Source organism: Candoia aspera, chromosome 15, assembly GCF_035149785.1.
Source record: "Candoia aspera isolate rCanAsp1 chromosome 15, rCanAsp1.hap2, whole genome shotgun sequence".
Lineage (NCBI taxonomy): Eukaryota > Metazoa > Chordata > Lepidosauria > Squamata > Boidae > Candoia > Candoia aspera.
This window is the reverse complement of record NC_086167.1, coordinates 2,405,089-2,432,282: the sequence shown is the minus strand read 5'-3', so window position 1 is coordinate 2,432,282 and position 27,194 is coordinate 2,405,089. Positions and strand designations below refer to the sequence as shown.

Below are 27,194 nucleotides of genomic sequence, written 5' to 3'. Positions count from 1 at the left end.
CAGACTCAAGTTGGCCTCAGCACGTGGGCAGAATTCCCTGAGTGTCACTGTGAGTTTCCTCTCCTTCGGCCCTTGGGCTCTCAAGGGGTCCAGGGAAGGGAAGGGCTCCCTCTTGCTAAAAATGCAGCAATAAGGAAAAAACACAACCCATCTGCCTGCTTCCATTTCAGTGAATGTACCTTTGCGCTGCCTTGATTTGATAAAGCCAGCAGAGGCGTCACTCTGCTGTTTCCAGGCCGGGTCCGGGGTGAGAAACCCCCTACAGGTTCCCCTCCACGGCGAGGAAAGCTCAGAACCGCCGCAGGCAGCGCCGGTAGTGCTGCGGGGCTGGTTTTACCTGGGGGCGGCCGGAGCCTCGACGGCAGAGTTCTCCACAGGGAGCCTTGAGCGCCGTCGATTTCCAGAGATTCAGGCAGTTTAACTCGATCAGTGTTAAGACTTCTGAAAGCTTTACAGAGGCACTGAAGGAAGTGTGAAAGATGCGCAAGCTGCGGCCCATGGCTGGGATGGCACCTTTTCCTGGCTTTTTAAAGCCCTTTCCCATAACTCGCCAGAATTACCCCGCCGCCTCCTCCTCCTCGTTTAGAGTCAATTTATCTGCTCAACTCTTTGTTGGCCGCTTCACCCTCAAATGTTCGTGCATACCTGCACGTCGGAATGCTGGGGGGGGGGGGCGGGGGGCGGCAACTCCTTGACCTCCCGGTCGAGCTCAGGGCGCGGCAAGCCTCCCGGGACCCCCGCTCCCTGCTCGGAGAAGTCCGCCCTGCCGTCTCAGGGGGCGCCTGTCCTCCAGCCCGGGAGCCCCCTGCTCGGTTGCGAACCCAGAGGCAGAGCGGCGGGCAGGCAGCGGGACGCCCGATCCTCAGCAGAAAGAATTGGGGGCGGGGGGGCGCTCTGCCCTTAATCTGCTCTCCTTCCCGAGCCAAAGCAGCTCCCTCCCTTATGGGCGGGGGGGGGAGGAGGGATCCGGGCGCTAAGCCGAGGTAGCTTAGATCATTCGTCCCTCGCTCTCTCTGCCCCTCCTTCCCCTCTTTCCCCTTCTTGGCGGAGAAAGTGGGCTTAAAGTTGGGAGAAAGGCACGGACGGGAAGCAGGAGGGAGGGGGGGAGGGAGAGTCCCCGTCCGCGGCGGCCAGAGGGCTCGGAGGTGACCGGTGGCGCCCTTTGCTCCGATGGGCTCGGCTGCCGGTTGCCCTTTCTAAGCCGGGAAGGCCGCCCCCGCGATGGGCAACTGCGTGAAGTCCCCCCTGAGAAGCCTCTCGCGGAAGGTACGTCCCCACGCGCGACCTGCCACTGTCCCGAGAGCCCAGCCGCGGGGGTGGGGGGCGCGGGGCAGAAGCTTCCTGCGGGGGAGGCTGCCCGGCGCCTGGACCTCGGGCGGCGGGTGAAAGAAGCCCTTGCGCCGGGGGTGTGCTGCGGGAGGCTCCGGCACGCAGACTCGTATGCCGGGGCGGGTGGTCGTGTTACGTGTGAGCGTTTGCAAAGGGGGGTGGATTCGGCGGGACGCTCGCCCCAATTCGCTTATCTGGAATTGCGTTTCTCGCGGAGCCAGCGCAACTGGGGATGCGGACTGCCGAGGAGAACTTCTGGAGGGGGGCAAAGCCCCCTCCCCATGCTCTTTAGGCGTGAGGTGCTCCCTCTTCCCTTCCACACTTACTTGCCTTAGTTTCTGCGCACCAACCGGTGAAGCCACCTCCGATGGCTGTAAGCGTGACTTTTGCACCTGATGTGTGTACGCTCACCAGTGTCAGACGCAGGTGGAAATAGTACCAAGATCGCCGTGCCCAGGTTTTTGCACAAGGCTGCATTGGTATACGTTCCCCCACCAGTCCCCAAATATTTGCGTCTCTTTTCTCACAATCCGCTGCAAGTAGTTTATGGGTGTGAAAAGAGGTGCAAAGCGGGAAGAAGAAGAAAGGTGTCTCTCCAATTAGAGTAGTTGAAGGAATTCCCCCCTCCCCCCCCGACTTCCATGTGAATCGCCCGGAAGGGATGCGCCGCTTCTTGCTTCCCCCTTGAACGACCCCCTCAGTTCCCCTGCTTGGAAAAGCCTCCTGGGGAGTTCCAGGTGAGGCCGTTTGCGTGCGCGTGCGTGCGTCTAAACACCTCCAACTCAATAGTCTGCTGAGGGAGAGATTTCCACAGGAAATCGGTATTTTTGCTCAGTGGAGCTTCCTTGTATAGATTTATGCCCCGGGGCATTTCTGAATTGCTTGCATTAACGAGCAGGTGCTACGTCGTAGATTCATAAGGGGGCTTGTGGCTTTAGTGAAGTTTTAGCCAACTTGGCAGCCCATGGTGCTTTGGGATGGCAATCCCCAGAATTCCCAGCCAACGCGGTATTTGGGAACTTGCAGCGGGAACACACCAGGAGGCTAGATTAAGCGGCTCATGGAGCTTAGCTAGGGTTTGGCTCTTTATGGGTTTTGGGAATTCATTCCACTTCTCTTGCACCTCCTTTGCAAACCATTTAGCTACAGAGAATGCAACCGGTGGGTTTAAACGAAGAAACTCAGCAATCGTGCAGAGCAACACCTGTAGTGTTTACTGATTTTCACAAGAGGCCCTTTTTTTCTGAAGTGGGATGAAGCTTTGAATGGAGGTAGTTTCTGAAGCAAGTAGATCTGTTCAGTTTGAGCAGCGGACTGGTCTCGGCCAGGGTGTCCGCAGGCTGTGGTCAAAAAAGTCAAGATGGCGGTCATAACACATGAACCTCTGCCCATTTGGCATCCATCACTCGTTCAAGACCCACCATCTTGACTTTTTTGACCACAGCCTGTGGATACATCTGGTCCCTGTAAATAAAACTTTTTGCTTGGGCTTTTTGCTTTGTTTGCATTTATTTAAAAAAATCTAGGCTGTTATGCAGACCAATGGCTTCCCGGGCTGCTTTCCCGCCCTGCATTGGTGAACATGAATATATGCAGTAAACACCAAGGAAATAAAGGAAAACTATCCAGTCCAGTCCAAAGCTAAACAGCAGTAGAAGATAATTGATCAGTGATTATGAGTTGTTAGAGCTTTCCTAGAAACTGGTTATGATAGCCTTCAGTGGAGCCCAGATGGCATTCCAGAATTGAGTTGCCCACTGCAAAGAAAAATAGTCCCTTGTTCTTGCAAACCTGGTTGCTCTCAAAGGTGGGCAGGGAAAAGGAGCCCCTGTGGGCCAGCAGAATCCAATCCTTCAAGGAACTGGGGCTTAAACTGGGGGAGGCTCGTGATGTGTGTGTTTGTGTGTACAAGTCAGAGTTCTAGAGGAAAATAAGTGCATTAATGCAAGCTCATGCCCAAATGCATATGGTGTTAGTGAGTGTGTGGAATAGGGAGGTATATTGACCAGCGTTCCTTGGGCACCCCAACAACCCCCCCCCTTATGGGGGCATTTCACTCTCTGGACATACGCTGACCAGAGTACTTCTGCCTCTCTTTCTGTGTTTGAGCATCCCCATTGGCCTGAACAAGCGGAGGCTGAGATCATCTGGAACAACCTATTTATGTGCATGTTAGCCATAAGTCAGCTTGCTGCTCTGAATATCTGTGCCCATGCATGTGTGTCTGTGTGTCTGTGAGAGACAAAGATGCTAAGACAGGAAAAGTTGGGTTCTCCATTGTGACCAACTTCAAAGGAGCAGTCTGAAGAGAGTGTGGCTCCAAGGCGGGATGTCAGCTCAGTCACAAGGTGGGAAGGCACCCAGCCCAGAGAAAGTGCTTCCTAAAGGCAACAAAGGCTGGAAATGAGGAGAGAGTGCTCCTGCCAACAGTCCAAAATGCCTTAAGGAGAGATGTCCAGCAGTGACAGCACTTGCCGCTTCAGTGCTTAAATGAGGTCTCTGTGGCCCCAACAAGGACAGGTGGTGATGCTGGTCGGTGGATGGTGGAGGCAGCACGGGATGGCTGGGGGTCTTTCTGGGCAATGTTCTGGCCCATCACCAGGTGGGCAGACTAACAGCTGCTGGCTTTCCCAGGTGGATCTCAAACAGGTCAAGCGATGATAGGAAGAGCTGGCTCCGATGTCAAGACATGTAACATTTGGAGGAGGTTGAAGAATCTTTTCTGTATATATTCTGGAATAACCTTCGGGTGTGCTGATACAGCACCACAGCTAAGTTTATCTGCAGGGGTCTTGGCTCAACGGCAAGGCTTTCTATTTCTTTTGCTCTGCCCTCCTTCTGAGCAACCCAGATAAAGTTTCATAAATAATTAGCTTTAGAGATTATGATCCAAAAGAGGATAAATATAATTTAGGACTCAGAAGCTCACATGAACTCTGGCTGTCTCTTCCTCCACATCCCCCTGAAGTCTTTTTTGAAGAAGCTTTAAGTGCACCCCCAAGAATGCATGTGTGAATGTAACAGCCACGTGCCTCATCTTGGGACACTGATCGGGGAGCTAGGTCCCACTGGGGGCCCTGTTCATGAGAAGAAAATCTGTGTTCGATGGTCCCCACGTCTTCCAAAGGCAGCCTACACAGCCACGGGGCAGCCTCTTCCCCGTTGCCTTGGTCTTCCCTTCGCCACTGCAATTTTAGAAATCTTGCTGGCAGTGCCCAAAGAGGCTCCTGGTGCTTTGGATTTACAGGGGAGACCAGCAGAGTGTTGAATGGGGAAGGAAGGGAAGGAGGGAGGGAGAGATTTTGATTGAAGTGTGTGTGTCTGTGTGCCTTCAAGTCAGTTTTGACTCCTGGCCATTGCCTGGACAAGTCCCTGCAGTTTTCTTGGCAAGATTTCAGAAGTGGTTTGCCATTGCCTCCTTCCCAGGGCTGCGAAAGAGGGACTGGCCCAGGGTCACCCAGCTGGCTTTGTGCCTAAGGCAGGACTGGAACTCACGGCCTCCCAGTTTCCAGCCTGGTGCCTTCACCACTTGGCTCTCTGATTGAAATGAGAGATAGACCGATGTTAGAGAGAGAGAGATAGAGAGATAGAGACAGATGACCCCACCTGCAAGGGGGGTACCGCAAATTCAACTGACCAAATGGTAGAATCATAGATTCCTGGGGTTGGAAGGGGACCTTGGAGGTCTTGTAGTTCCACCCCTGCCCTGGGCAGAAATCTTCACCAGACCACACCAGACCAATAGCTGCCCAGCCTTTATTTGAAAGCCTCCAGTGATGCAGCCCCCATGACCAGGAGGCAGAGTCTTCCACTGCTCTGGAGCTCTCACGGTCAGGAAATTCCTCCTTATTTCAGGTCTGGATCTTCCTCTGTAAAGCTTCCATCCATTATGGCTCTTGTCCTACCCCTTCACGCTCTCTGAAATAAATCCGCCCCCGCTTCCCTGGGACAGCCCTTCACGGATCAGAAACCTGCTCTCTCATCTCCCCTGAGCCTTCTCTTCTATAGGCTAAACTTACCTAGTTTCTTTACCCACCCTCTGGAGCATTTATCCTCCAAGCCCCTCACCATCTTTGTTTTATTTATTTATTTATATTTATTTTTCAAATATGTATGGCTACCCATCTCACAAAAAAGTGACTCTGGGTGGCGTACAACACTTAATTAAAAAACCAATACATATATTAAAATATTCATGATAAAAAAAACTATTAAAACCCTCTGTTGCTTTTCTCTGCTCTCTTTCTGGTTCCTCGGTGTCCTTTTTGTATTGTGGCAACCAGAACTGGACAGTGCATTCCATAGCATAGAGTCTACTACCCGGTGACAGATTGGGGGGTGGGGGGAGGCTGAGAAGCGAGTGGGTGACATGAATTGGGGGTGGATGGTGAGTTCAGTGCGGCTTCCTGCCCTCCCTGCTTTCCCATTGCCAGAAGCAAGAGTGAGAAGGTGCTGCTGGGTGTCCTTAGAGCAGTGTTTCTCGACCTTGGCAGCCTGAAGATGTGCAAACTTCAACTCCCTTAGCTGGCTGGGGAATTCTGGGAGTTGAAGTCCACACATCTTATTAACACCGCCTTAATAAGAGAAAGCATCTCTGGGAGCCTAGGGCTCCAGCAAACCCCATGGTTGAGCAGAAACCATGGCTACCTGCTCCTTCCCATGACCAAGATATCTGCTGCAGATTAGCCACTGTGTCATCAGAGCCAAGTTGCCCCCTGTCTACATGGCACTGAGATCCTCCTTGGTCCAGCCTTTCCTTTTCAAAAGGATGTTGTGCAGCTGAACATGGGCCTCCACTGGTGCCAGAAATTCCCTCCAGCTGCTCCTCTTGGGCTGTCCGTTTGGGCAGATGGTTGGGGGAGGGTGCCCTCTTCTGGGGGAGCAGCACCACCTTATTTTGTTGAGGCCTCTTTGTTGTGGGTGGAGATCCTGCCCTGGATGCTGTTCCTGTACCCCAGTGCCCCGGCATTGGACCAAAGTGGGTCAGTTCAGGCTGTGCTTCAAAGAGAGAACAGGACACCACCATTGGGCAGGGTGCATGTCCTGCAGTAAACTTTCCCAGCCATTTGACATAGCTGTGCATGCAGACCTGCGCCCATGTTCTCGGCCCTGCCAGAAAGCATTCTGCCCTGCTGCGTGATGGTGTGGCAGCTTTTTAATGGCAGCTCTCAAATGGGGCCAAGGAACTTTAGGGAAAAAATGCTCTTGGCCTCTCAGGAAAGCGGCCATAGGATTGTGAATGTTTCTTGCATAAAATCCAAAGGTCCTTGTGAGCACTGCTGCTTTTTATAGCTGCATGGGAATGTCAGGAAGGAACATTTCCGCCAGAGCCTGCGGGGTGCGTGGCTATATAAGGTGAGCCGCTGACACTCTGGTGGGCCTGGAAGCATTCATGCGGGGTTCCACTCTGGACCCCAAAGGGCCACTTAGAAAAGCTGCACCCCTCATGACGGGGAGCAGGACGAGTGGGTCTTGGCCTCAGGTGGGGGAACCACCTGTTTTTTAACCCAGTGGGTTAAAGCCCAGGATGCAGCTGGTTCCTGTGGAGGACATAGCTGGCAGCTACTGCTGCTGAACCTGCTCCTTTTACTGCTCTCTCTGTCATGCACACAGCCTTACACATACGTGCACGTACAGCCAACCCCCTACATGGAATGCAAGGCTCCCGTGTTGCACAGGAAACTTCTGAAATTTCCACAGGGACAGGGTTCCTGTTTCTCCTTTGAACAAGCCACTCACCTTGAAATAAAGCCCCCGAAGCTGAAGTTTGGTCTCGTGAGAGCCAGTGTGGTCCAGTGGTTAAGGCTCTGGCTAGAAGCCAGGAGACCGTGAGTTCTAGTCCCAGCTTAGGCATGAAAGCTGGCTGGGTGACTTCGAGCCAGTCCCTCTCTCTCAGCCCAATCCACCTCACAGGGTTGGTGTTGTGGGGAAAAGAGGAGGAGGAAGGAGTATTAGGTATGTTCGCCGCCTTGAGTTATTTAGAAAAATAATAAAGGCGGGATAAAAAATAAATAAAGTTTGAGGGATTCTGAATTGCTGGTCAGTCTATGCATGGTTTTCTGTACATGGGCAGAGTGTAGCCCTAATGAAAGGACAAGGAACAGATTCAGGGAGGGCATTTATGGAGCAGGGAGCAATCAGACCCACAAGGAGTTTGCATTTTCTGGCTTGGTGCAGAAGTCTGTGTCCCCAAGTGTCCAGTCTGCAAAAGAAAGGGGAGGCGTGACCTCTACTGTGGCACCACATCTTGCCCTATGGCAGGGACGGGCAGCCCGCAGCCCCTGAAGGCTTTTCTGCTGGCAAGGGACAAGAATCAAATGGGCAATCTCCCACCAGCTGCAGAGAGGGGACACATGAAAACTGCAGAGGAAACCCTAACAAAGGAACATTGAACTGTGGCCCTTTCCCTCCTCAAAAACGTCCTGGGAGGCCCCTGCCCAGCCCTGTCTTAGCAGATAATGTGATCCGGGAGCTAGATGGAGCCTCCGTCCCGCAACGCCTAAGGCCGAGGCTGAGTGGGTCTGGGGGGGAACAGCTTCTCCTTCTCTGAAGGATCGTTGCTGCTGTCTCGGTCTTAAAGACAGCAGTTTATGCTCTTGGGAAGCGGGTTCGCCTCCACACGGGCCATGCTGGGGGCTGCTGGGCCACAGACGCCAGGGGACGCGAGCATCCCTGGGGAGCAATCCGTAGAACTGCCCTGGAGCTAGAAACATCTCTGGCAAGCCGGGCCCGGCTGCTCTTTCAGTGCACCCCTTTGCCAGCAGCCTGGTTTGAGGTCCAGCTCCACCCTTCAGTGGGTGTGATTCTGGAAATGCAGGCCCCCTGCCTGACTTTCAGCTGGGGTGTCTGTCCTCTTCCCGAGTGAAGATCCCACCTGCATGTAGGGAACACAAAGTGGATAGAAGGGATTGGCCAGCACAAAATCATTGTATAAGTATAGCTTATACAATGGCTTCTTTTTAATAATTTCTCAGACACGTGCATAGTTACAATTCAACACAAGTTTTGGAGAGGCTTAGTTATGGCCCCCCATACTAAATGGTTTAGGTTCGGGACCTGCCGTTGTGGTTAGCGATAACAAGCAGTTGCCGCTTGCATTGGGGCTGGAATGTGCAGGAACCCAGACTTGTGGCCTCTGGAGGATCCCCACGCCCCCTCCTAGGGGCCCTCTGGCTTAGGACCGGGGCCAAACTGGATCCAGGAGCCCCTTCTTCCGTGCTGCACTGTTGTCTGTTGGAGGGAACGGGCGGGCAACCACAAGCGTTTTTGATACCGTTGCAGAAGGAGAGTCCACGGGGCTGGGGAGGGGGCTGCTTGACTCTCATCCCCTCTTAGAGGTGAACTCATGTTCTGGCTGCTTACAGTGGGGCCAAACTGTGAGGCGGGTAGGACTGTGGAATGGAGGCAGGATCCAAGGCTTCTTGGAGAGAAAACATTCTATGCCTGAAATACGTGGCTGCTCGCAGCCCTTGTGTCCTGGAATCACACAGCCGGTCCCTTGAAACCAACCTCAGCCAAGAGCGTTTCTGCGCCGTCTCAAGCTGTCGGGTGGGTACTGGAGGCAGGATGCCCACATGAGCTGGGAGGAGCAGAGAGGTAACTTCCTCTGTTGTGTTGTTTGCTTGCTGCTGGCCAAGAAGATCCACCATGAGGAGAAGGCATGCTATAAGGCTGTCCAGATGAGTGAGGAGGGGCCGTCAGCCTGCGAGCGCCAGGGCTCGCTCATGGTGCTGGCCCAGAACTGCGCTGTGATGCACAACCTGCTGGGGCCAGCCTGCATCTTCCTGAGGAAGGGATTCGCAGAAAACAGGCAGCCGGTATGTAAGTTGCATCCTCTTGGGACAGGCAGCCTGCAGAGGGCATGGAATCACTGCCCACAGGGCTGGAGCACAGCAGGTGGCTGCTCCGAGGCCATGGAGACCACACCTCCCTCCCAGCCGGGCCGGACCATGCCCCCCGCTTGCGGTGCTCCGGGAGGTGCTTATCCATGGAGCTGAGCATCCACTTAGTTGCAGGAACACAACGCTGGAATTGCAGCAGGTAGGCCAAGGCACGTGGATGCCCAGCTGAGCTCAACTGGGAGGAGGACAAAGTGAGTTGATCACCCTTAAGAGTGGGCATGGAGAGTGGCTGAGGGAGCTGGCAGAGTGCACAGTTGCACCAGGATGCCTGTTAGGGGATCATGCTTCTCATGAGCTCTCCCCAAGGCGCCCTGAAGGATATTTAAACCCCGTGGCTCCCCTCAGCTGCCCCACCAGGGCATCTGGCTGTGTTCCGCTCCAGCTCTCTGGGTGATTATCCCTGCTGTTGCCTTATCGCTCTCGGGGTCCTCATGGGACCCTTACCCAAACCCAGCAAACGGCTGCTTCTGGTCTCCCAGTTATTGCTCATGAGCAAGGAGGCCACCTCTCCTCCTTCGCAGCATCTAGCTTGCCCGCCAGGCAGGCGGAAGGAAGGAAGGGGGGAGGGGGCTCTGGAAAGAGGGTGGGGGTGGGGAGGGGGCGTCCGGGAGGGCTTTGCTGTCTAGTTCAGCCTTCTTGCTGAAACATGGGGCACTTGGAGCCGCCTCAGGCACAGCGCAGAAGCATGGTAGGTGGACTCTGGCAGCACCAGGCATTCATTTGGGGGCAATACCATGGCTTTGTCAGACAAGGAGAGCGGGGGGTGGGGGAGGGCTGGGAATGACCTATGGCCTGGAAGCTGGCAGCCTCCTATGGAAGAAGAGATGTTTCCCCCTTAAGCAGCGCATTTCCACCTCTGGCTTTGCTTCCGCTCATGCAGCCACAGAGTTTTCTTCTGCTCTGGAGAAGACCCCTTCCCTCCCCGTGCCTCCACCTCTCAACCACGAGGCCCATCTTAGCCACTTCATCACCTTGCCGAGCCCTCCTCCCTTGTCTCCCCACGAGCGGAGCCACTCATGCTTCATTCTCTGGGCACCAGGTGCCTTCGGGCTAAGGCTGAGCCATTCCTGGTGCCCTGAAGAGCAGGAGGGGGGATGGCTGCAGCTGAAACACCCCCAGGATGGGAGGAAGAGGTCATAACTCCCCATGGCCTATCCCTGCCATCTTCTGTCCCTGGCAGTGATGGCGTTTATTCAAGTCCACCTGAACTGAATTGATGAGCCACACAGGAGGGGAGTGTTGCTGAAAATGTCCTCTTAGGCTGCTGTTGGCCAGATTCTCTGCTGGACCTGGTGATTACTGGAATAGTAACAACCCCGTCAGGGACTCTTAGTTCCTCTGCCCCCCCCCCCCCATGTTAATGTACCTGGTGCATGCTCAGAAGCTGTCTTTGAAAGGGCCGTTTTTAATCACAGGAACTTTTCCCCTGCAGGACAGAGAACTGCGTCCAGAAGAAATAGAAGGTAAGATGTTTTCCTCTTTTCTACTGTTCAAAGCAGTGTTTCTCAACCTTGGCCACTCTAAGATGTGTGGACTTCAACACATCCTGTGTGGTGAAATCTGGGGCTGAAGTCCACACATCTTAGAGTGGCCAAGGTTGAGAAACTCAGATTTAGAGGTCTGTAAAAGGGAAAGACAGCAGTTCATTTCAGAGTCCCCAGTTCTCATTTTTCCAATCTTTAGTTCTCTCCCACTTCTGCATCAGCGGACAACTTTTTAAAAAAAAAGTTATGAAAATTCATGTTTTTGTTTATTTTATTTATTGATCATATTTGTATAGCTGTCCATCTCACAAGAAAGTGGCTCTTCATTTCATATGCATTTATGTTCTCTCTCTCTCTCTTCCATCTATCTACCAATATGTCTTTGCAAGCAGTTATTCTGAATTTTCCACCCACTAATGTACACATATTAGATTACACTTTTGTGTGAATACATGAATTCTTACATAATTTCTGAGAAGTGTGAAAGCTGGAGAACCATCTTTGGATGGCATATTGATTTGGAAGTGTGAACTTGAATCAGCAGCAGAGAAGCATCCAGCTGGGGTGTCAGAAAAAGGATCTTGGACTCTGGATTTACCGGCCAGCGGTCTGAGGTCTGAGCAGCTACCAGTCCCTGGGTGGGGGAGAGAAGGGAGATACAAGTTGGGGTTTTAAAGATTGCTTCCTTAAAACCGTGATGCTTTGAGATGCCTTGAGTGGGATCCTACGTTTGGGGGCCACCAGGAGAGACAGTGGAGAAGCAGGAAGACCTTTGCGTGGCTGGCTGGGGAATTCTGGGAGTTGAAGTCCACACCTCCCAAAGTCGCCAAGGTTGAGAAACCCTGCTCTAGCTTCTTTACATTGATGGGGAGAACAATAAGTTGTGGGCACTCTTGCTAAAAGGCCAAGTGTCCTGCTGACTCCCCAAAAGGCTGCCTGAGGGAGAAAGCACCAATCCCCCAAAATGCCCCCTCCCCCTCCCCCCACCTTCCTTTCAGGATCCCTGATCAAGCGTTTCTCGGCAGTTTTTGCACTCCCAAGGGACGTCTCTGGGCTGCTGTCAAACACCATCTTCATCCTCTTGGGAAATGGCACCCGCTTGGAGCATCCCTGGAAATAAGCACGAGGCCGGAGGGCTTCTTTGCTTCACCACAAGCCAATTTCTTTAAAAGGCGGGATGTCCGAGAGGGCCAGAGGGAGCCCCCAGGAACATGCGTGTGACCTCAGCTGGCTTCCCCAGCATGGCTTGAGCTCCAGCCAGCAGTGAGGGGCAGAGAGGGACCCCAGGCAAGGAGCCCCTCCAGGGCCAAGCTTGGGAGGAGGCAGAGTTGAAAGACCTGCCCCCCTTGGCAGCCCCCCCACAACCAGATTTGCCCCACAGAGCTGAGAGAGGCCTTCAGGGAGTTTGACCGAGACCGGGACGGCTACATCAACTGCAGAGACTTGGGCAACTGCATGCGGACCATGGGTTACATGCCGACCGAGATGGAGCTGATCGAGCTCTCCCAGCAGATCAACATGAACCGTGAGTGTCGGCCGCCTGCCTGCTGCCGGGGGCGGGGGGGAGTGCTGGCCCTCCCTCGGCCCCCGCCTCTCCCGGACGCTGTTCTCCCTGGCCCGATCCTCCTGCTCCCCACTTTGCCTGCCGTGCTGCACTAGCAGAACCCGGGCTTGCGCCAGGCATGTGCACTGCCTGGCCACAGGCAGGATCCACACGACCGAGAGCTCCGCGTGACGCCGCCTTTCCTCTGACAGGGTCTGCCACAATCCACTCCCCTGTATGGCGCCCTCAGAGCGGTCCCTCCAACGCTCACGCTCATGACCTCCTTCCTCGGCCGGCTCGGCCGTTTCTGCAAGAACAGGAGGGTTGCTTGGGCCACGGACTCTCTGGCACGGGTCACCCGGGACACTCAGCCCCAAAGCCACGTCCACAAAACTTTGTTTCAAAACTCATGTTCAGGCTTAATGAGATGTGCTGGTTTGCGCAAGGCACCCTAAAGCAATAGCTGAATTCCTGCAGTGTGCGGAACCACAAAGCACCCTCTCCGCTTAGCTTATAATCGGTGCTGTGTGAACCTCTGAACCTATAGCAAGGAGTGAGGCTGCATTTTGGGTTGCATCGCTCAAAGCATCACTTTGAAATCATGGAAAGGGATCATTCACGTTTCACTGCACTGCTCAGACCTACCTCAAGTCCTGTGTCCAGTTCTGGGACCTTATTATTATTATTATTTTATTTATTTAATCCCACATTTTACGGAGGATTTAAAGCAACCGAAACAGCAACAGCAAGCTTATGCCCTTTGATAAAACCTGTTAGGTCAGAAAAAGTGCTACCAACCTCCCCCTGATTTTGTCACCATAGACCAGTGTTTCTCAAACTTAGCCTCTCGAGGATGTGTGGATTTCAACTCCCAGGATTCCCCAACCAGCATTCTGGGAGCTGAAGTCCACGTCTTAAAGCATGCTGGCTGGGGAATCCTGGGAGTTGAAGTCCACGCATCTTCAAGTTGCTAGGAGTGAGAAACGCTGCTTTAGAGTACAGAATGCAGAACCATGGGTTTAAGTCCAGGAAGTCAGATTCCTACTGATTGTTCAAAAAGCCTTAAGAGCTGACCCCGAGAGGCGGTGGGCTCCGCCTCACTCAGTGGGCTCAAACAGAGACCAGACCTCCTGTGCCTGGCTGCTTCTGTGTGGCCTCCTGCCCTGAGGGGGGGCTGGACTGAGGAGCTCCTTCCTGTTCCAGGATTTTGCAAACCGTGCGGGCGCCAGCTGGGGATGGAGGTGGGAAAGGGCTCTGCTTAGCTGCTTGTGCATCCTCCCGCTCACTTAGAGCCAGGAAGCAGAAGTCTTCTTCCCCCAGCGTGGCTCCCTTCAGAAAGGCCAGATGGCGAGCTGGACATGACTCCTGCATGCGTAATCTCCTTTCCGCTTTGCTGCACCCCTTCCCCGATCCTTTCCTCCAGGGCTCCTGCTGCTGTAGACCGGCCCTGCCGGGGAGCAGAAACCAGGCCGTGTTGGTTTGAATCAGTTCCGGCTGGCCTGGCCAAGGCTGTTCAGTGATAGTCTTACCCTTTCTTCCTGGAAGGGCAGCAGCCATTACTCTGCGGTGAATCGGCAACAGCAAGGCAGCCAGAGAGTTTCGGGCTGCCTTAATAGTCCTCCGCTACTGCCCTGAACCAGCAGATGCCTCATTCGGGAAGAAACATCGTGTTGTTTCAGGAAATAACCAGCGATCTGAAAGTTATGAAAAAGAAGAAAAGGACACGCTGGCCCATGTCCAGTCAGGCTGCCATCTTGAAATGTAACCAGAAGGAAGAATTCTGCACCGAGAGCTGTAACGGTCCCCGGGCTCTGTGTGTGTGTGTGTGTGTGTGTATCGCTGTGTACCTGTGTGCATGTGCAACCTCAAACATCAAAGCTGAGCCCATTTGCCATTTATGCCCCTTTGGCCACAGCAGTGTTTCTCAACCTTGGCAACTTGGAGATGTGTGGACTTCAACTCCCAGAATTCCCAGCCAGCATGGCATTCTGGGAGTTGAAGTCCACACATCTTAAAGTTGCCAAACACTGGGCCACAGAATCCTGCAGCCCTGCCCTGTTAGCAGCTCTGGTTATACCAAGATCAGCCATGAAAAGGGCAACCAGGGCTGCAGGCATTCTCTAGCTGTTTGTCAAGCATTTATGAGGATGTTTCCAGTCCCACTGGAGAAGAATCTTTTCCAGCCTCTGGGAAGGCAAGCTGGTCGGGCATCCTGTGCCAAGGAGCCTGGTGTCCATCACAACCGTCAGTTTTACTGGGCTGGGAATATTTCAGATCATGCATCAGCTCTGAATCCAGAGCCGCTTGCTTTTGCTCCACACTGAGCTGTGAACGAGCTGAACATCAGCCTCAATTTATTCCACTGAACTGGTATGCTGAGAATGTAGGTTGCATGAATGTGTGCAGCATTAGGCAGAAAAAAGCAGGATGCCAGGTCTATTTAAATTAGGAAATTCAGATTGAAAATATGATCATAAGAAATAACAGAGCCTTGCACATTCAGTCTGCAGCTCGTGAATTTATTTTAAGTGTGCTCTGCCAATCAACGTCTGTGCTGTTGCTGCTTACGACATTGTGACATGAACTCATAAGAAGCCTAATATTCTACACTCTTTCTTCAGTAGGAGGTTGGCAACTGAAAATACTTCTTTTTCTTCTGTATGTGTAGATTCCGCTGCATTCTTGAGTGGTTGTAAAAGAGCTGGGAGGGGCAGGTGGCGGGTGGTGGCCCTGGCTGGCATCACGGTCTGTTCATTTTGAGATGTCAACTGTTTCTGTGCCCTTTTAGGCACAGGCCAAGCTGCATGGAGCCCCCCAGCCGCATGCTGCCTCCTCAACTTGGTGTGGGCAACTTGTGCTCGTTCTGTAGCATCCGGACAGTGCGATCGGAGCCTGGGCTCTGATGGGGGTACTCAGCTGTAAATGCCTTCTGCACATTCTCCCTCCTTATGTCCCCAGTGGGCGGCCATGTAGATTTTGATGACTTTGTGGAACTGATGGGACCCAAGCTTCTGGCAGAGACAGCTGATATGATTGGGGTCAAGGAGCTGCGGGACGCTTTCAGGGAGGTGAGAAACCGTTTGCTCTGTTGCCGTACCAAGATCTGCCTCGCACTTTTGTTTTCTTTCTCCTTGGGAAAGGCTTCTGTTTCTCTGCCTTATTCTTGGGGGACCCAAAGATTTCTTTCCAAATTGCCTTGGTGGTGTTTTTTTCTTACTTGATGGTTGGAAATGATGGTGGTGCTTCTGCTGTATCCTCGCTTTCTTTTCCATCACTATTTCCTTCGTAGCAGGGCTAGGCATGCTTCAGACTGAATCTCCACAGCACCTGTCTGCAAGACCTGAAAACAGGGGTTGATAGGACTTGCTGCAGACAGGGGCCAGGTTCACTCTCCTACACGCTCCAAAGCCCTTTCTGGAGACCAAAGCTGAAGAGCTGCGAAGCCCTGCTTTCCAGCTGTCAGTACTTCCACCCTGAAACCTAAGGAGAATTCCCTCCACTGGGGGTTCCCTCTTCTTGTGTTCTGGTCCTTATGCGCAATTCACACTGTTGCATGCCCTTTCAAGGGGAGCACACAAAGTGCGAGATGTAAAAGAAAGGCGACTTTGCACGAGTGGGCTGGGGTTGGGCCGAGGTGCGGCTTTGGGAGTTCCACGGAAAGCGTGTGGACGACAAACCAGTTCTGTGGTTCCTCCTGGTGCCCCTTGTGCAGTTTGATACCAATGGGGATGGAGAAATCAGTACCAGTGAACTACGAGAAGCAATGAAGAAGCTCCTCGGGCAGCAAGTGGGACACCGAGATATAGAGGACATCATACGAGATGTCGACCTGAACGGAGATGGGCGAGTGGACTTTGAAGGTGAGAGAGGGAGGGCCTGTCCCTGGGCGACGGGGGGAGGCCAGCTGCAGAGCTGGCTGGGGGTCCCAGCTGTTTGGCGAAGGACAGACTTCCTATACCCTGCTTTCTGCAGCGTGCAGAGGTTTTTAAGAGGCACTTGATAAAACCTCAAAATGAGGCCAAGGGCCCGTCCACCTGGCCATCACTGCCACCCTACACCCCCAGGCACTCGCCACTCTTCTCACAACTGCCCATGATTGACCTCAGCAAGCTGTTGTGAGGATGCCAGAATGATCAGAAAGGGGGCCTCTGGCCAGCATCTCACCCATCCCAACCTTACTAGGTTAGAGAAAGGAAACTGCTCTGGCTGCAAGAGGCTTCTGCACCTGTTGCTGCCAAGGGATGGGGGAGACACAGAGCCAGGAGCTGGGCAGGGGCATCTTCTGCCCACCCCCAACTCCAAGGCCTCCCCCCAACTCTAATGGGTCTCTGGGCACAAAGATGGATGTTTTGCCATTTGTGATTTGGGGCAGCCAAGCCGGAAGAAAGTGGGCTTCGCTGGCCAAAGCGTGGGACCGAAGGGTATGTCGGCTCCAGCATGCTGCTGAGGCCCCATGGAAATGCTCTTAAGATGCCTTCTGACCTCCTAATACAGTTATTTGCAGCATTTCCAGCCCACCCTGAAATAGCTCCTAGAGTGCCTAACAATGAAAATAACTTAATTTTTAAATTAAGTAATTTAAAATGGACATTTTATTTAAAAAGCAAAAAAAAAAAAATACAGGTTTCACCCCACCCCACCCCACCCCCCAGCACCATCTCCAAGTGGGGCTGAAAAACTGTAAGGAATTGAGAGCCGAACTTGGAGAAGGTATGAAAAAGCTATTAAGGGGAGGAGGGAGGGAGGAGCCGATTAGGTGACAGACGGACAAGAGATCATGAGACAGAAGGAAGTGTGAGAAAGAAACTCAAGCTAGTATAAGAGGGGACAGAGGGAAACCTGAACAGCCTTTGAAGATTCTGTTGCTTAATCCTACAATGTATATCCTACAATGGTAAAGAAGCATTCCTTTATCTATTTCTATAGATTTATCAGTTTATCATGGACTTTTTGGTTTTGTTGCCACCCAGAGTCCATCAGAGTCCAGTGGCTATAATAAATTTGAATAAATACAATAAATAAATAAATTCCTGGAATCCCACCGCCCCAAGCCTGTTTCTTGACTTGACCTGTCTTGAAGGACTGACCTCAATCTAGAAAGCTTGTCCAGGTTTCTCTCTGTCCCCTCTTATACTAAGCAAAGTGAAGGTGGACTCTTCTGAGTTTCTTTTGCGTGCTTCCTTCTACCTCTGGGCATGTAATCTCTTTCTGGGTCCTCTTTGGATGGCTGTTTCATACCTTCCCCAAGGTCAGCTCTAAATTCCTTTACAGAAAACCCCCTTTTGCAACTCTGGAAGACTGCTGTAAGTCTGAATCAGTAATGTGGTCTAGACCAGTGTTTTTCCAGCTTGGCAACTTTAGGATGTGTGGACTTCAACATCCAGAATTCCCCAGCCAGCATGTTGGGTGGGGAATTCTGGGAGTTGAAGTCCATACATCCTAAAGTTGCCAAGCTGGAAAAACACTGGTCTAGAAGGAACCTTGGTCGGCGGGAGAAGGCCACGTCCAGCACTCTCTCCTCGGCCTCTCCCCTTGTCCACAGAGTTTGTCAGGATGATGTCTCGCTGAAGGTGGTTCTTGAGCTGAACAGTGAACCAGCACTGGAGGGAAGAAAAGGGCCTGGGTGGCACGCCATGCCCTGAGCTCCTATGCAACGCTGGCTGCCCCACCGACGGTGCCACAGTGGCCTGCCTCACTAATCCAACTGGCCTGACGCTCCTTCCCCACCACACTGTGAAAGATGCACGTCCTCCTGCGCCAGAGGCGCCCCCGGGGGAGGCAACCTCAGGGCGGCAGCGGTGCGCCCAAAGCAGCCGCAGAGTGCAGGATGGTGACATCTTCTCTTCCACCTCCTTGCCTGCTTTTGCTCTTCCAGCAAGCCCTGCGCAGCAATGAGAAAGAGGGGCTCCCTTGAAGCAGGGGCCACGCAGGACCAGTGCCTGACCTGGACCATGCTCTGCACGTCTTTTCCTTGGCGAAAGAGCCTTGTGCGAATGCCTCCATTTTTTTGTCTCCTCTGTATCGCAGTGCTGATTTATGCCTCCTGGAATGTTCTCCTGTCTCCCTACCGTCATGTTAAGAAGTACCAATATATGTTTGCGCAGAAAAACAAAGAAATAATACGAAGCCTATACTCTCAAGGCTGGCCCTTGTTTGCAAGGGGGTGGGAGGGGGCCGTGTGGGGCAACTGGGATTCAAGCCCCGCAACCCTGCCACGGGAGGCTTCTAAGAGTCCCGAGGAAGCTGGATCTGGGAGTCACTGCCCACTGGAAGGACCACCTGATAGATTGGCATAACGAAGGCAACCCCTTTTTAAGGAGAGGGGCCAGGAATGCATGGTACAACAGAGCCCTTGGTGCCACAGGCCACGTGTAAATACTGCAGCTCTGCAGCAGGGGTATGCCCAGGAGGGTGCTGCCACAGCTTCCTTCAGTGGCCCTCGCTCTTCAGTAAACAAGCAAGGCATCGTGGCCTTGAAACATGCCTCTGCTACTCTTGATACTGTTGAAGGCATCCCACTTTTCTCACTGGCACAAAGCTCCAGACCATGCTTGCCTTAGGATGCAGGTAATGTTTACCTGGTTTACTCCAGAGCAGTGTTTCTCAAACTTGGCAACTTTGAGATATGTGGACTTCAACTCCCAGAATTCTCCAGCCAGGGGAATTCTGGGAGTGGAAGTCCACACATCTTCAAGTTGCCACTTTTGAGAAACACTGCTCTAGACCCTCTGAGCTTCAGGAGCAAGAAAGAGCAGCTCTCAGATGCCCCATGATTTATTTATTTATTTATTTGTTTATTTTCTATCCCACCTTTATTATTTTTCTAAATAACTCAAGGCGGGGAACATAACTAATACTACTTCCTTCTCCTCTTTTCCCCACAACACCAACCCTGTGAGGTGGGTTGAGCTGAGAGAGAGGGACTGGCCCAAAGTCACCCAGCCGTCTTTCATGCCTCAGGTGGGACTAGAACTCTCGGTCTCCTGGTCTCTACCCCGTTTCCTTAACCACAAGACCAAACTGGCTCTGATGATGGCTTCTGCCGTCTGACCTTCCGCCTGTGGCTGCTCTCAACTGCTTTGATGGCTTCTCTAAGCTCCAGAGGCTGCTGCTGTTTGCTCGCATTCCCACCCCAGACACCCCCATGCCTCAGAGCAATCAAGGGAAGGCAACCCCTTGCCCACGAGTCCAGGTGTGCCCCTGGATCTGCCCAGTTCTGTGTCCAAGTGGCTTTCGGCTTTCTTCTTTCAAAAGAAGTAAAAGGGAAGCGGAGATGGCACAATGTATGCGCCAGCCTCGTCTTTGGACGTCAGGCACACAGGCCTCCTAGTTTGCAGAGGAAACTCAGGTGTGCCCTGAACAGCCTGAAAGGAGATGCTGGCGGGGAGTGGGCACTTTGGAACAACCTTGCCAGTTTGCACTTTGGCCACATGCATCGTGCCAGCCAGCCAGTCTGGGAATACACAACCTCACCCAACTAGCCATTTTGTGAGAACTGACAATGTGCCATCAGCATCCCAAACTGACCCTCTGCCTCCCCAGATCTGTCTGTGCAGATCTCCAGATCTTCGCCAAGCTCCAATGGGCTTTTATTCAACCCAGATGGAGTGTCTGCAGGGTACAGTCAAAAATTCAAGATGGCAGCTGTGATGGTGCAGTTGAAGTGCTGCCTGTTTCTTATGTGTATTGCTTCCATCTTGACCCTGAATCCAGATAAGAGATGACAACTGCTGAAGGAGGAAGGGCAGGCCTCTCTCCTGACTGGGCTGGCTATTAATTTGAGCCAGCTGGAAGCCAAGTCCCTGAGGCACACACAGCGCGCATGAAAACAGGCGGAGCTTCAATCATGCTGCTGCAGCTGGCATCTTGACTTTTTTGACCGAACACTGCAGACCTCTCTGAAATGGAGCCACATCCGTTTATGCCAAGATGCCACGGGTGGGACATGGTCAGCAAACGTGGCTGGAGCAATTGACTGGGGCTTGGATGCTGAGGCAGTTTTCTGTTCAGAGTGGCAGGCAGCTCACCAAGTGAGTTAAAAGATCAAAAGGGGCTTTTACAGATAGGTCAAAATAAATTTAGCATAGAATGTAAAAACACACCTTCAACGAGGGGCAGCACCTCAAATAGCTAAGAAGAGTCATATCTACAGGTAGTCCTCACTTAACAGCCATTTGTTTAGTGACAGTTTGGACTAACAGTGGTGCCAAAAAACTGACTTACAACCGGTGCTCACACTTATGACCGTCGCAGTGGTCACGATTTGGGTGCTTGGCAACCAGTTCACATTTATGACTGTTGCAGCATTCTGTGGTCATGCGATTGCCATTTTTGACCTTCCCGGCTGGCTTCTGGCAAGCAAAATCAGTGGGAAACTGCATGATTCGCTTGATGACCACCGCAAAAAGGTCGTAAAATCAGGTTGATTTGCTTAATGACCGCTTTGCTTAGCAAGCAAAATTCTAGACTCAATTGTTGTTAAGCGAGGACTACCTGTAGTGAATACTTGGATGGGAGACCACCAGGCTACCAGAGAGGGTAGGCTACACCAGGAACTCAAAACACATGACCAGGGAATGGCAAGGCACCTCTGCATTGGTGCCAAGAAAACGTTGTGGATCCTGCATCTAAGAAGTGGCCAGGAGCCAAGGGAAACCTCGTCTTTATAAAAAGATGTGCATATGCACAAACACACATCCTCTAACACATGCTCATTCAAATGTGGATGTTTCACTATAATGTCTGCCTAATACCTTCAGCCTAGACCAAACATATATTAAGTGTGATATGAATGGAGGGAGATTCACAATGCAGTCAGCAGGAATACTGTTCCACTGGATGACTAAATACAAAACTAAATACTGAAATCGCTCAGTATAACACAACATGATTAATTTAGATCAGTGTTTCTCAACCTCAGAAATTTTAAGAAGTGTGGACTACAACTCCCAGAATTCAGAATTTTGGGAGTTGAAGTCCACACATCTTAAAGTTACCAAGGTTGAGAAGCACTGCACTAAACTGCAACCGCAGGCTAACGGAACGGTGGCTGTGTTCAGCTGGTGTGCTGGGCCCCACCAATAAGCCGATTATGGCTTCACAGGATGGCCTGGTTCCCGCAACAGGCTGAACCCCAAAGAGGCAAATCCATTAGCCTCGTCTCCCACGTTGGGTGGACCCCACTCGTCCTGACAAGCATCCAGAATGGTCTCTCCCCCCTCTCAGCCCTGGTGGCTTGGCCTCGGCCCTTAGCACCTCTCATTAAATCTTGGGGTGGGGGGCAGGATCCAGTCCTTCCACCCCCTCCTGCTCCTCCGGTAGGAGAGGCTCACCTGCTTCACTCACTCTCTGCAAATAACGCTCATGGAGGCAGGCGGGGGGGCACGTCTGTTTTCATGTACAGACGGATTTGGGGATTAAGCCTTCAATCTAGTAATCCCATTGCAGAGATTACTCCTTTCATCTCCCAGCCAGCCCAGCGGGGGATTCCAACAGTCCAGCAGGCCACTGGGAGAAAGGCCGGAGCAGCTTCCATTGGTCGGCATCCCGGCCCTTTTGGGCAGCTGTTCTTCTGGCATGAGATATCTGGGGGAGGAACCGAATCTCTCCCTCCCTCCCTCTGCAGGACCCTTTCCAGCCTCACCTTCCCCCAATGTGTGGGAACTGCATCTGCCTTGAAGCTTCTCTGCCTAGGAAGCCTCAAAGAGCGGGTGGCAGGTTGGAGACAGATGGCGCATGTATGTAGAAAGGTTCTGTGCAGGGGGTGACGGGCAGCCCACTCCTCTCGGCATAATGGGTGGAGCTGCTCTTAGACAGCAGCATTGCCAAACATCTGGATCTCCCAACAGGTCCTCGTTTGCCCTTGCTCCAGCAGAGAACATATCCCGAAATGTCTGGGATTAGGGTCCCCGATTCCAGGCATTTCAAGCTGGAGCAGCTACAGAGAACCCCCTCCAAAGTGCAGCATTCCGAAAGCAGAGGGGCCGGGCTTGCCAGGAGGGGTCTCTAGGTGGGGGCCTGGCCACAGACATCTAAAAAGAGAGCTGCTGTGAGTTCCAGGAGGTGTAATCCCGGTTTGCTGTTCCTTGGGGGGGTTTGCTAGAGAGAGAGATTTTAAAATGTTGGTTTGAATGGCAATGGCCCTTGATTCTGTGCCACGGAGAGGGATTTTTAAGCAGCATAAACTTGATTTTGAAATACTGTTAGCTCTGGTGGAAACAACCAACAGAACAAGAGCTGAAGTTGGGAGCCATTTGCGGTTGCCCTGTTGCCAAGGAACATAGATAAATAACTAGATTCTGCGCACCACACAATGCACTGCGTGCCACTAAGCGGCCCCCTTCCCGGTCTCCTTTTCTTCATAAAGTTGAAATATGGCAGCTCTGTGGCTCTCCACCTGGCGGACTAAGCCTTGCTGAGGCTCATTTGCTGTGATTACAGTTGATGCTCATTAATCTGCTATGATTTCTCACTTAGCATAAGCTCTGATTTGTCAGATCAGTAGCCCTCCCTCGAAGTATTTAAACGCAACTGAGAGCACATTATTAGATATGAATTGGGAGCAAAGAGCTGCGTACCTCCAAACGGGCACACCAGCTCTGCAGCTTAAATAAATACCCATCTTCCATCCCAGGTCAGAGACAACCAGACCCCACACACTCCAGTGAATGTGGCAGACAACTTTTCTAGGGACCACTGCAGCTGTGTCCCTCTCTCTTCTCTGCCTGGATTTGCATAACATGCTTGTCTAGGCTAAACAGGCAGCTTGTGGCGGGCTTGCCTGCTGTTTCTGCATGTGGGGTGGGTCTTCCTCTTAAACCATGATCTCTAAGGTCCCTTCCACCTTGATGTTCCAGTGACTTGCTGGGTTGAGGGTAGCATGTTTTGTGAACATGGCAGTTGTGTTTTGGCAATCGGAGCAGAGGATTTAGCAGGTTGTACAAAACCAGTCACAACTTCCCATTGCGAATGGACCCAAGCGCAGAAAGGCCTGGTTGGTGATCGTGAGGCTGGGCTCCAACACCTTTTTCCTTGTGGCCCTTCACTGAATGCTCATGACACTTTTCCTTCTGCCAGCGGTATTCTGCCAGAAAAGGTAAGGGAGTTGAAACAACGAAGAGTTCAAGAAACTTATTTTTATTCTAAAGATTTGTACGCCTTTTTTGTTCCATTTTAACTAAAGTTGTTTTCACTTGTGGGGCAGAATGGAGCCCCCCACCTGCTCCTCAGATCCTGCCAGGCAAAGAACAAAAAGTGACCTGTCTCATGACATCATCGTGCAAAGATGCAGACTACTCCACTGGCACGAGCGATGCACGTTAGGTAACTGGCATCCTTTGTGCGATGGCCTGGTGGCGGCTTCCCACAGACACGTGTGCCAGAATTTGTTCTTGGCCAATGGAAGCCAAGCTGCTCTTCTGCTTTCTCCTGCCTTCGCTTACCTCTCTGTGCCCCGTGGAGAGGACTTACTCCTTGTCAGACCACCAGACAAGTGAAGTGTTTGTGTTGCAGAACGAGCTGAGCACCTTAGTTGGGCCAGCCTGAAGAGGCAGAGTTTCTGCAAAACGCAGAGCGTGCAGTTCCTCAGCAAGAGGAAAATTGGCCCAGCAAGGAGCATGTTGAGACTGAGGCCCTTCCAGATGAGGGGCTGGACCTCACAAAGAACTGCAGTGATTCCAGCCTCCCAGCCCCTGATCAGATGACACCATTACTGGCATCTTGAGAAAGCTACTTGCTCATTTTGTTCTTCTCAGCACAGCAGTAATTATATTTTCTCAAAACAGCCTGGTTGCATTTCCTTTCCCTGGAAGGGGTGGGGGCAGTCTGGACTCTCCTTCAGGTCACCTGCCTGCAAACCTCAGGTTCTTGCCTTAGCCGAGAAGGCAAGCTTCAAAGGAGTCCACAGGCAGGAAATTGTACATTGCTATATAAAAGGAAATCTGTTTCCTCTCTTTAAAGATGTGAAAGGAGAATTGGTTTCAGTATGAACCAGGACGGGGGAACAGGCCTGACTGGCAGCAGATGGTGCCTGGTGGACAGTTCCCTCAATTTAAATATTACATTCTCATAATGTCCTAATTTCTGAGAAGTGGAATTAGAAGGATTTTCATACTGAAAGACTCTTAGTCGTAATCTTTCTCCCTGATTTTTGAAAGTAATTTTTTTAAAAGGACAATCGGAGCACTTACATTATATTCAGCTCTTGTGGTCCACTCTTAATATTTCAAAATTCCAAAACCCCAGGTAAATACTGGATTGTTTTTTAAGTTGGCACAGATCTTTTAAAAAAATACCAAAACAATGAGTAGCACGTGGCTTGATGTGCTGTCTGTATGCCATGGAAGAGGCAGTTTCACAGAGCTGGGAGCCGAGCCCAGGGACCGTCCAACCTTCCTCATCCTGGTGCCCTCCAGACAGGTTGTACTGTTCTTCTCAGTCATCGTGGCTATGTTGAGGGACATCAGGATGATTAACAAATACTGGCACTGGCCAGGCTGTATCTGGACTGTCTCCAGATCTAGCTCTAGATCAGTGTTTCTCATGCTGGCTAGGGAATTCTGAGAGTTGAAGTCCACACAGCTGAAAGCTGCCAAGTTGGGAAATACAGGTCTTGGCTATTGTGAAGGCACAACAGAGAGAGAAGGTACAATCAGAGAGCTAGCTTGGTCTAGTGGTTAAGGCGCCAGGCTAGAAACCAGGAGACGGAGTTCTAGACCCGCCTTAGGCATGAGAGCCGGCTGGGTGACCTTGGGCCAGCCGCTCTCTCTCAGCCCAACTCACCTCACAGGGTTTTTGTTGTGGGGAAAAGAGGAGGAGGGAGGAGCATTAGGTATGTTCCCCACCTTGAGTTATTTAGAAAAATAATAAAGGCAGGATTTTAAAAATCTAAAAAAATAGGTACAGTGTGCCCAGAAGAAAACCATGATAGTGAAGACTACTGTATGTAAACCAAGTCCTCTTACAAACAGTTGAAAAAGCTGAATAATGTAGCCTGAAGAAAGTAATGAGAGACATGAAAGTAGTCTTCAAATATCAGAAGATGGAACAAGCTTGTTCTCTGTTGCTCCAAACTAGAGACAGGAGACCGAAGATGCACGAATGTGAGCAAAAGGTTAGGAGACACTTCCCAAGAGAAGACAGAAGATGTGGAGGGCTCTCCTTTGCCAGAAGGAGAGGATGGTCAGACTTCTACCTAGGATGCTGTATAGTAGCACTGTCCGAATTTGCAGGCCTTGCACTGAGCATGTTGGACTAAATGGGGTCCACAGTCCCTTCCACTGGCTCAGAGTCTTCAATGGGAGGAATTCTGTAGCATGGTTCTCGAAGGTGCACAGCTCCACCTAGTGCCTAGGTCGAGCTGCCTGACTGCCTTCGTGAATCCATCTGACTGCTCAGAATCCTTAAACTGGGGCCACTCAGCTTTTAGATGTTGTTTAAATGCCAAAGGGAAGCCTCTGAAGCAAGCATGCCAGAGACCGAAGACCCCCTACAGCTTTGGCCAAGTTCTGCCAGGTTGCTGACAACTTCTGAAAGAGCACAGATGGAGCGACCCCGCACAGGAGGGTTACATCTTCTGAGAGTCCTGCTGCAGCTGCCCACCATCTGAAGTGTCCTTGGAACTATCCAGAAGCCATGCTGAGCTTCTGTTTGAAGAAGCCATGAAAGGGAGAGCATAGACTGAACTCCACAAAATCAACCAGAGCAAGGCAGGATCATAAATGGAAAGAAGGCAACAGGATAGTTGCCAGGATAGTTACAAAACAGTGAAGCCTGTCCACGGAAGGAGCCATCCACGATCATCTCCCCCACAGGGAAACTTGCGGAACTGAGAGCAAGACACCAAAGCGCCAACACAGCTTTGAAGATGGCTCTCCTCTGACCACTGTCACTCTCTTAGGGGTCTGTTAATTCAAAATCAAGTCATCCCATCAGGACATAGAACAGACTTTAACAAAGTTAACTTAAACTTGCTAGTTTTCCACCAACCTGAAAGTATGTTATCACAAAAAGCTGTACAAAAAAACCTTCCCAAATGATATTGATACTGAAATCTATCATGCAGGAAAAAAGCAGTGCTGAAAGTGGGGGTAACAGGTGATCACCCCAAACTTTCTGGTAGTTGATTCCTGCTGGAGGATAGAGCTGGGCGTGCCGATGACTTTTCCTGCTGGAGATGTATGCCTTGCCATCTGAGGGCTGTTGGCAGTGAGGAGAGGGGTAGCAGATGGGATACCACTGGGTCCCGTGCAGGAGCCAGTAGTCTTCAATGTTTTTATTAACATTCGGGGGAAGAAGTGGAGGAGGAGGAAGGAAGGCTTATCAAAAGCGCAGATCAGTGGGCTAACGACTACTTTAGAAGACAGAAATAGAAGAAGACAGAAAGGGCAGAGACACGAAGGATAGAACTAGGTTTGAAATAACAGAATAAATTTGGCAACGGCAAAGCTCTTCACATAGGAAACAGTTCAAATGCACAAATATGGGATGGGAGATCTCTGGCTTGGTAACAGCCCACATTAAAACAATCTTGCAATAGTAAACAACACACTGAGTATGAGCCAGAAGCATGATGCAGCTGCAAAAGAAAGTCAAATGCAATTTTGGGCTGCCTCAGCAACAGTATAATTTCGGAATCACAGAAAGTAAGCATTACGTACTATTCTGCTTTGATGAAATCCTCCTTCAGTTCTGTCCTATTCTGAGCACAATTCGACAGACCTCTTCAAATGCTTGAAGGACGTTGCATAGAGGCCCAGATTGGAAGAACAAAATCATGGGTTAAGACAGATTGATTTTCGAAAGTTAGCAAGAGGAGTTTGATGATGAAGCGAAACGCCCAGAGAGCCCGTGGGCTCTGTCCCTCAAGGATGCTTGAATTTGGATTCCTGCCTTGAGCAGGGAGCCTGACTGGATGGCCTCAATGGCCCCTTTGAACTC

The 27,194-nt window shown here is 51.6% G+C and overlaps 1 protein-coding gene across 2 annotated transcripts; it reads left to right on the top strand.

Moving 5' to 3' along the window:
• The first annotated feature begins 1,094 nt into the window (after nucleotides 1-1,094).
• CABP1 (calcium binding protein 1) lies at nucleotides 1,095-18,397 on the top strand. 2 transcript variants are annotated; one of them, XM_063315631.1, is made up of 7 exons: nucleotides 1,095-1,266; nucleotides 8,970-9,146; nucleotides 10,663-10,693; nucleotides 12,096-12,239; nucleotides 15,216-15,325; nucleotides 15,970-16,117; nucleotides 17,800-18,397. In XM_063315631.1, exons 1-7 carry the CDS (start codon nucleotides 1,222-1,224, stop codon nucleotides 17,823-17,825), a joined length of 681 nt encoding a protein of 226 aa, XP_063171701.1. In that variant the 5' UTR covers nucleotides 1,095-1,221; the 3' UTR covers nucleotides 17,826-18,397. The 2 variants fall into 2 exon arrangements, with proteins under 2 accessions (XP_063171701.1, XP_063171700.1); XM_063315630.1 differs by having other exon boundaries at nucleotides 8,967-9,146.
• The last annotated feature ends 8,797 nt before the right edge of the window (nucleotides 18,398-27,194 follow it).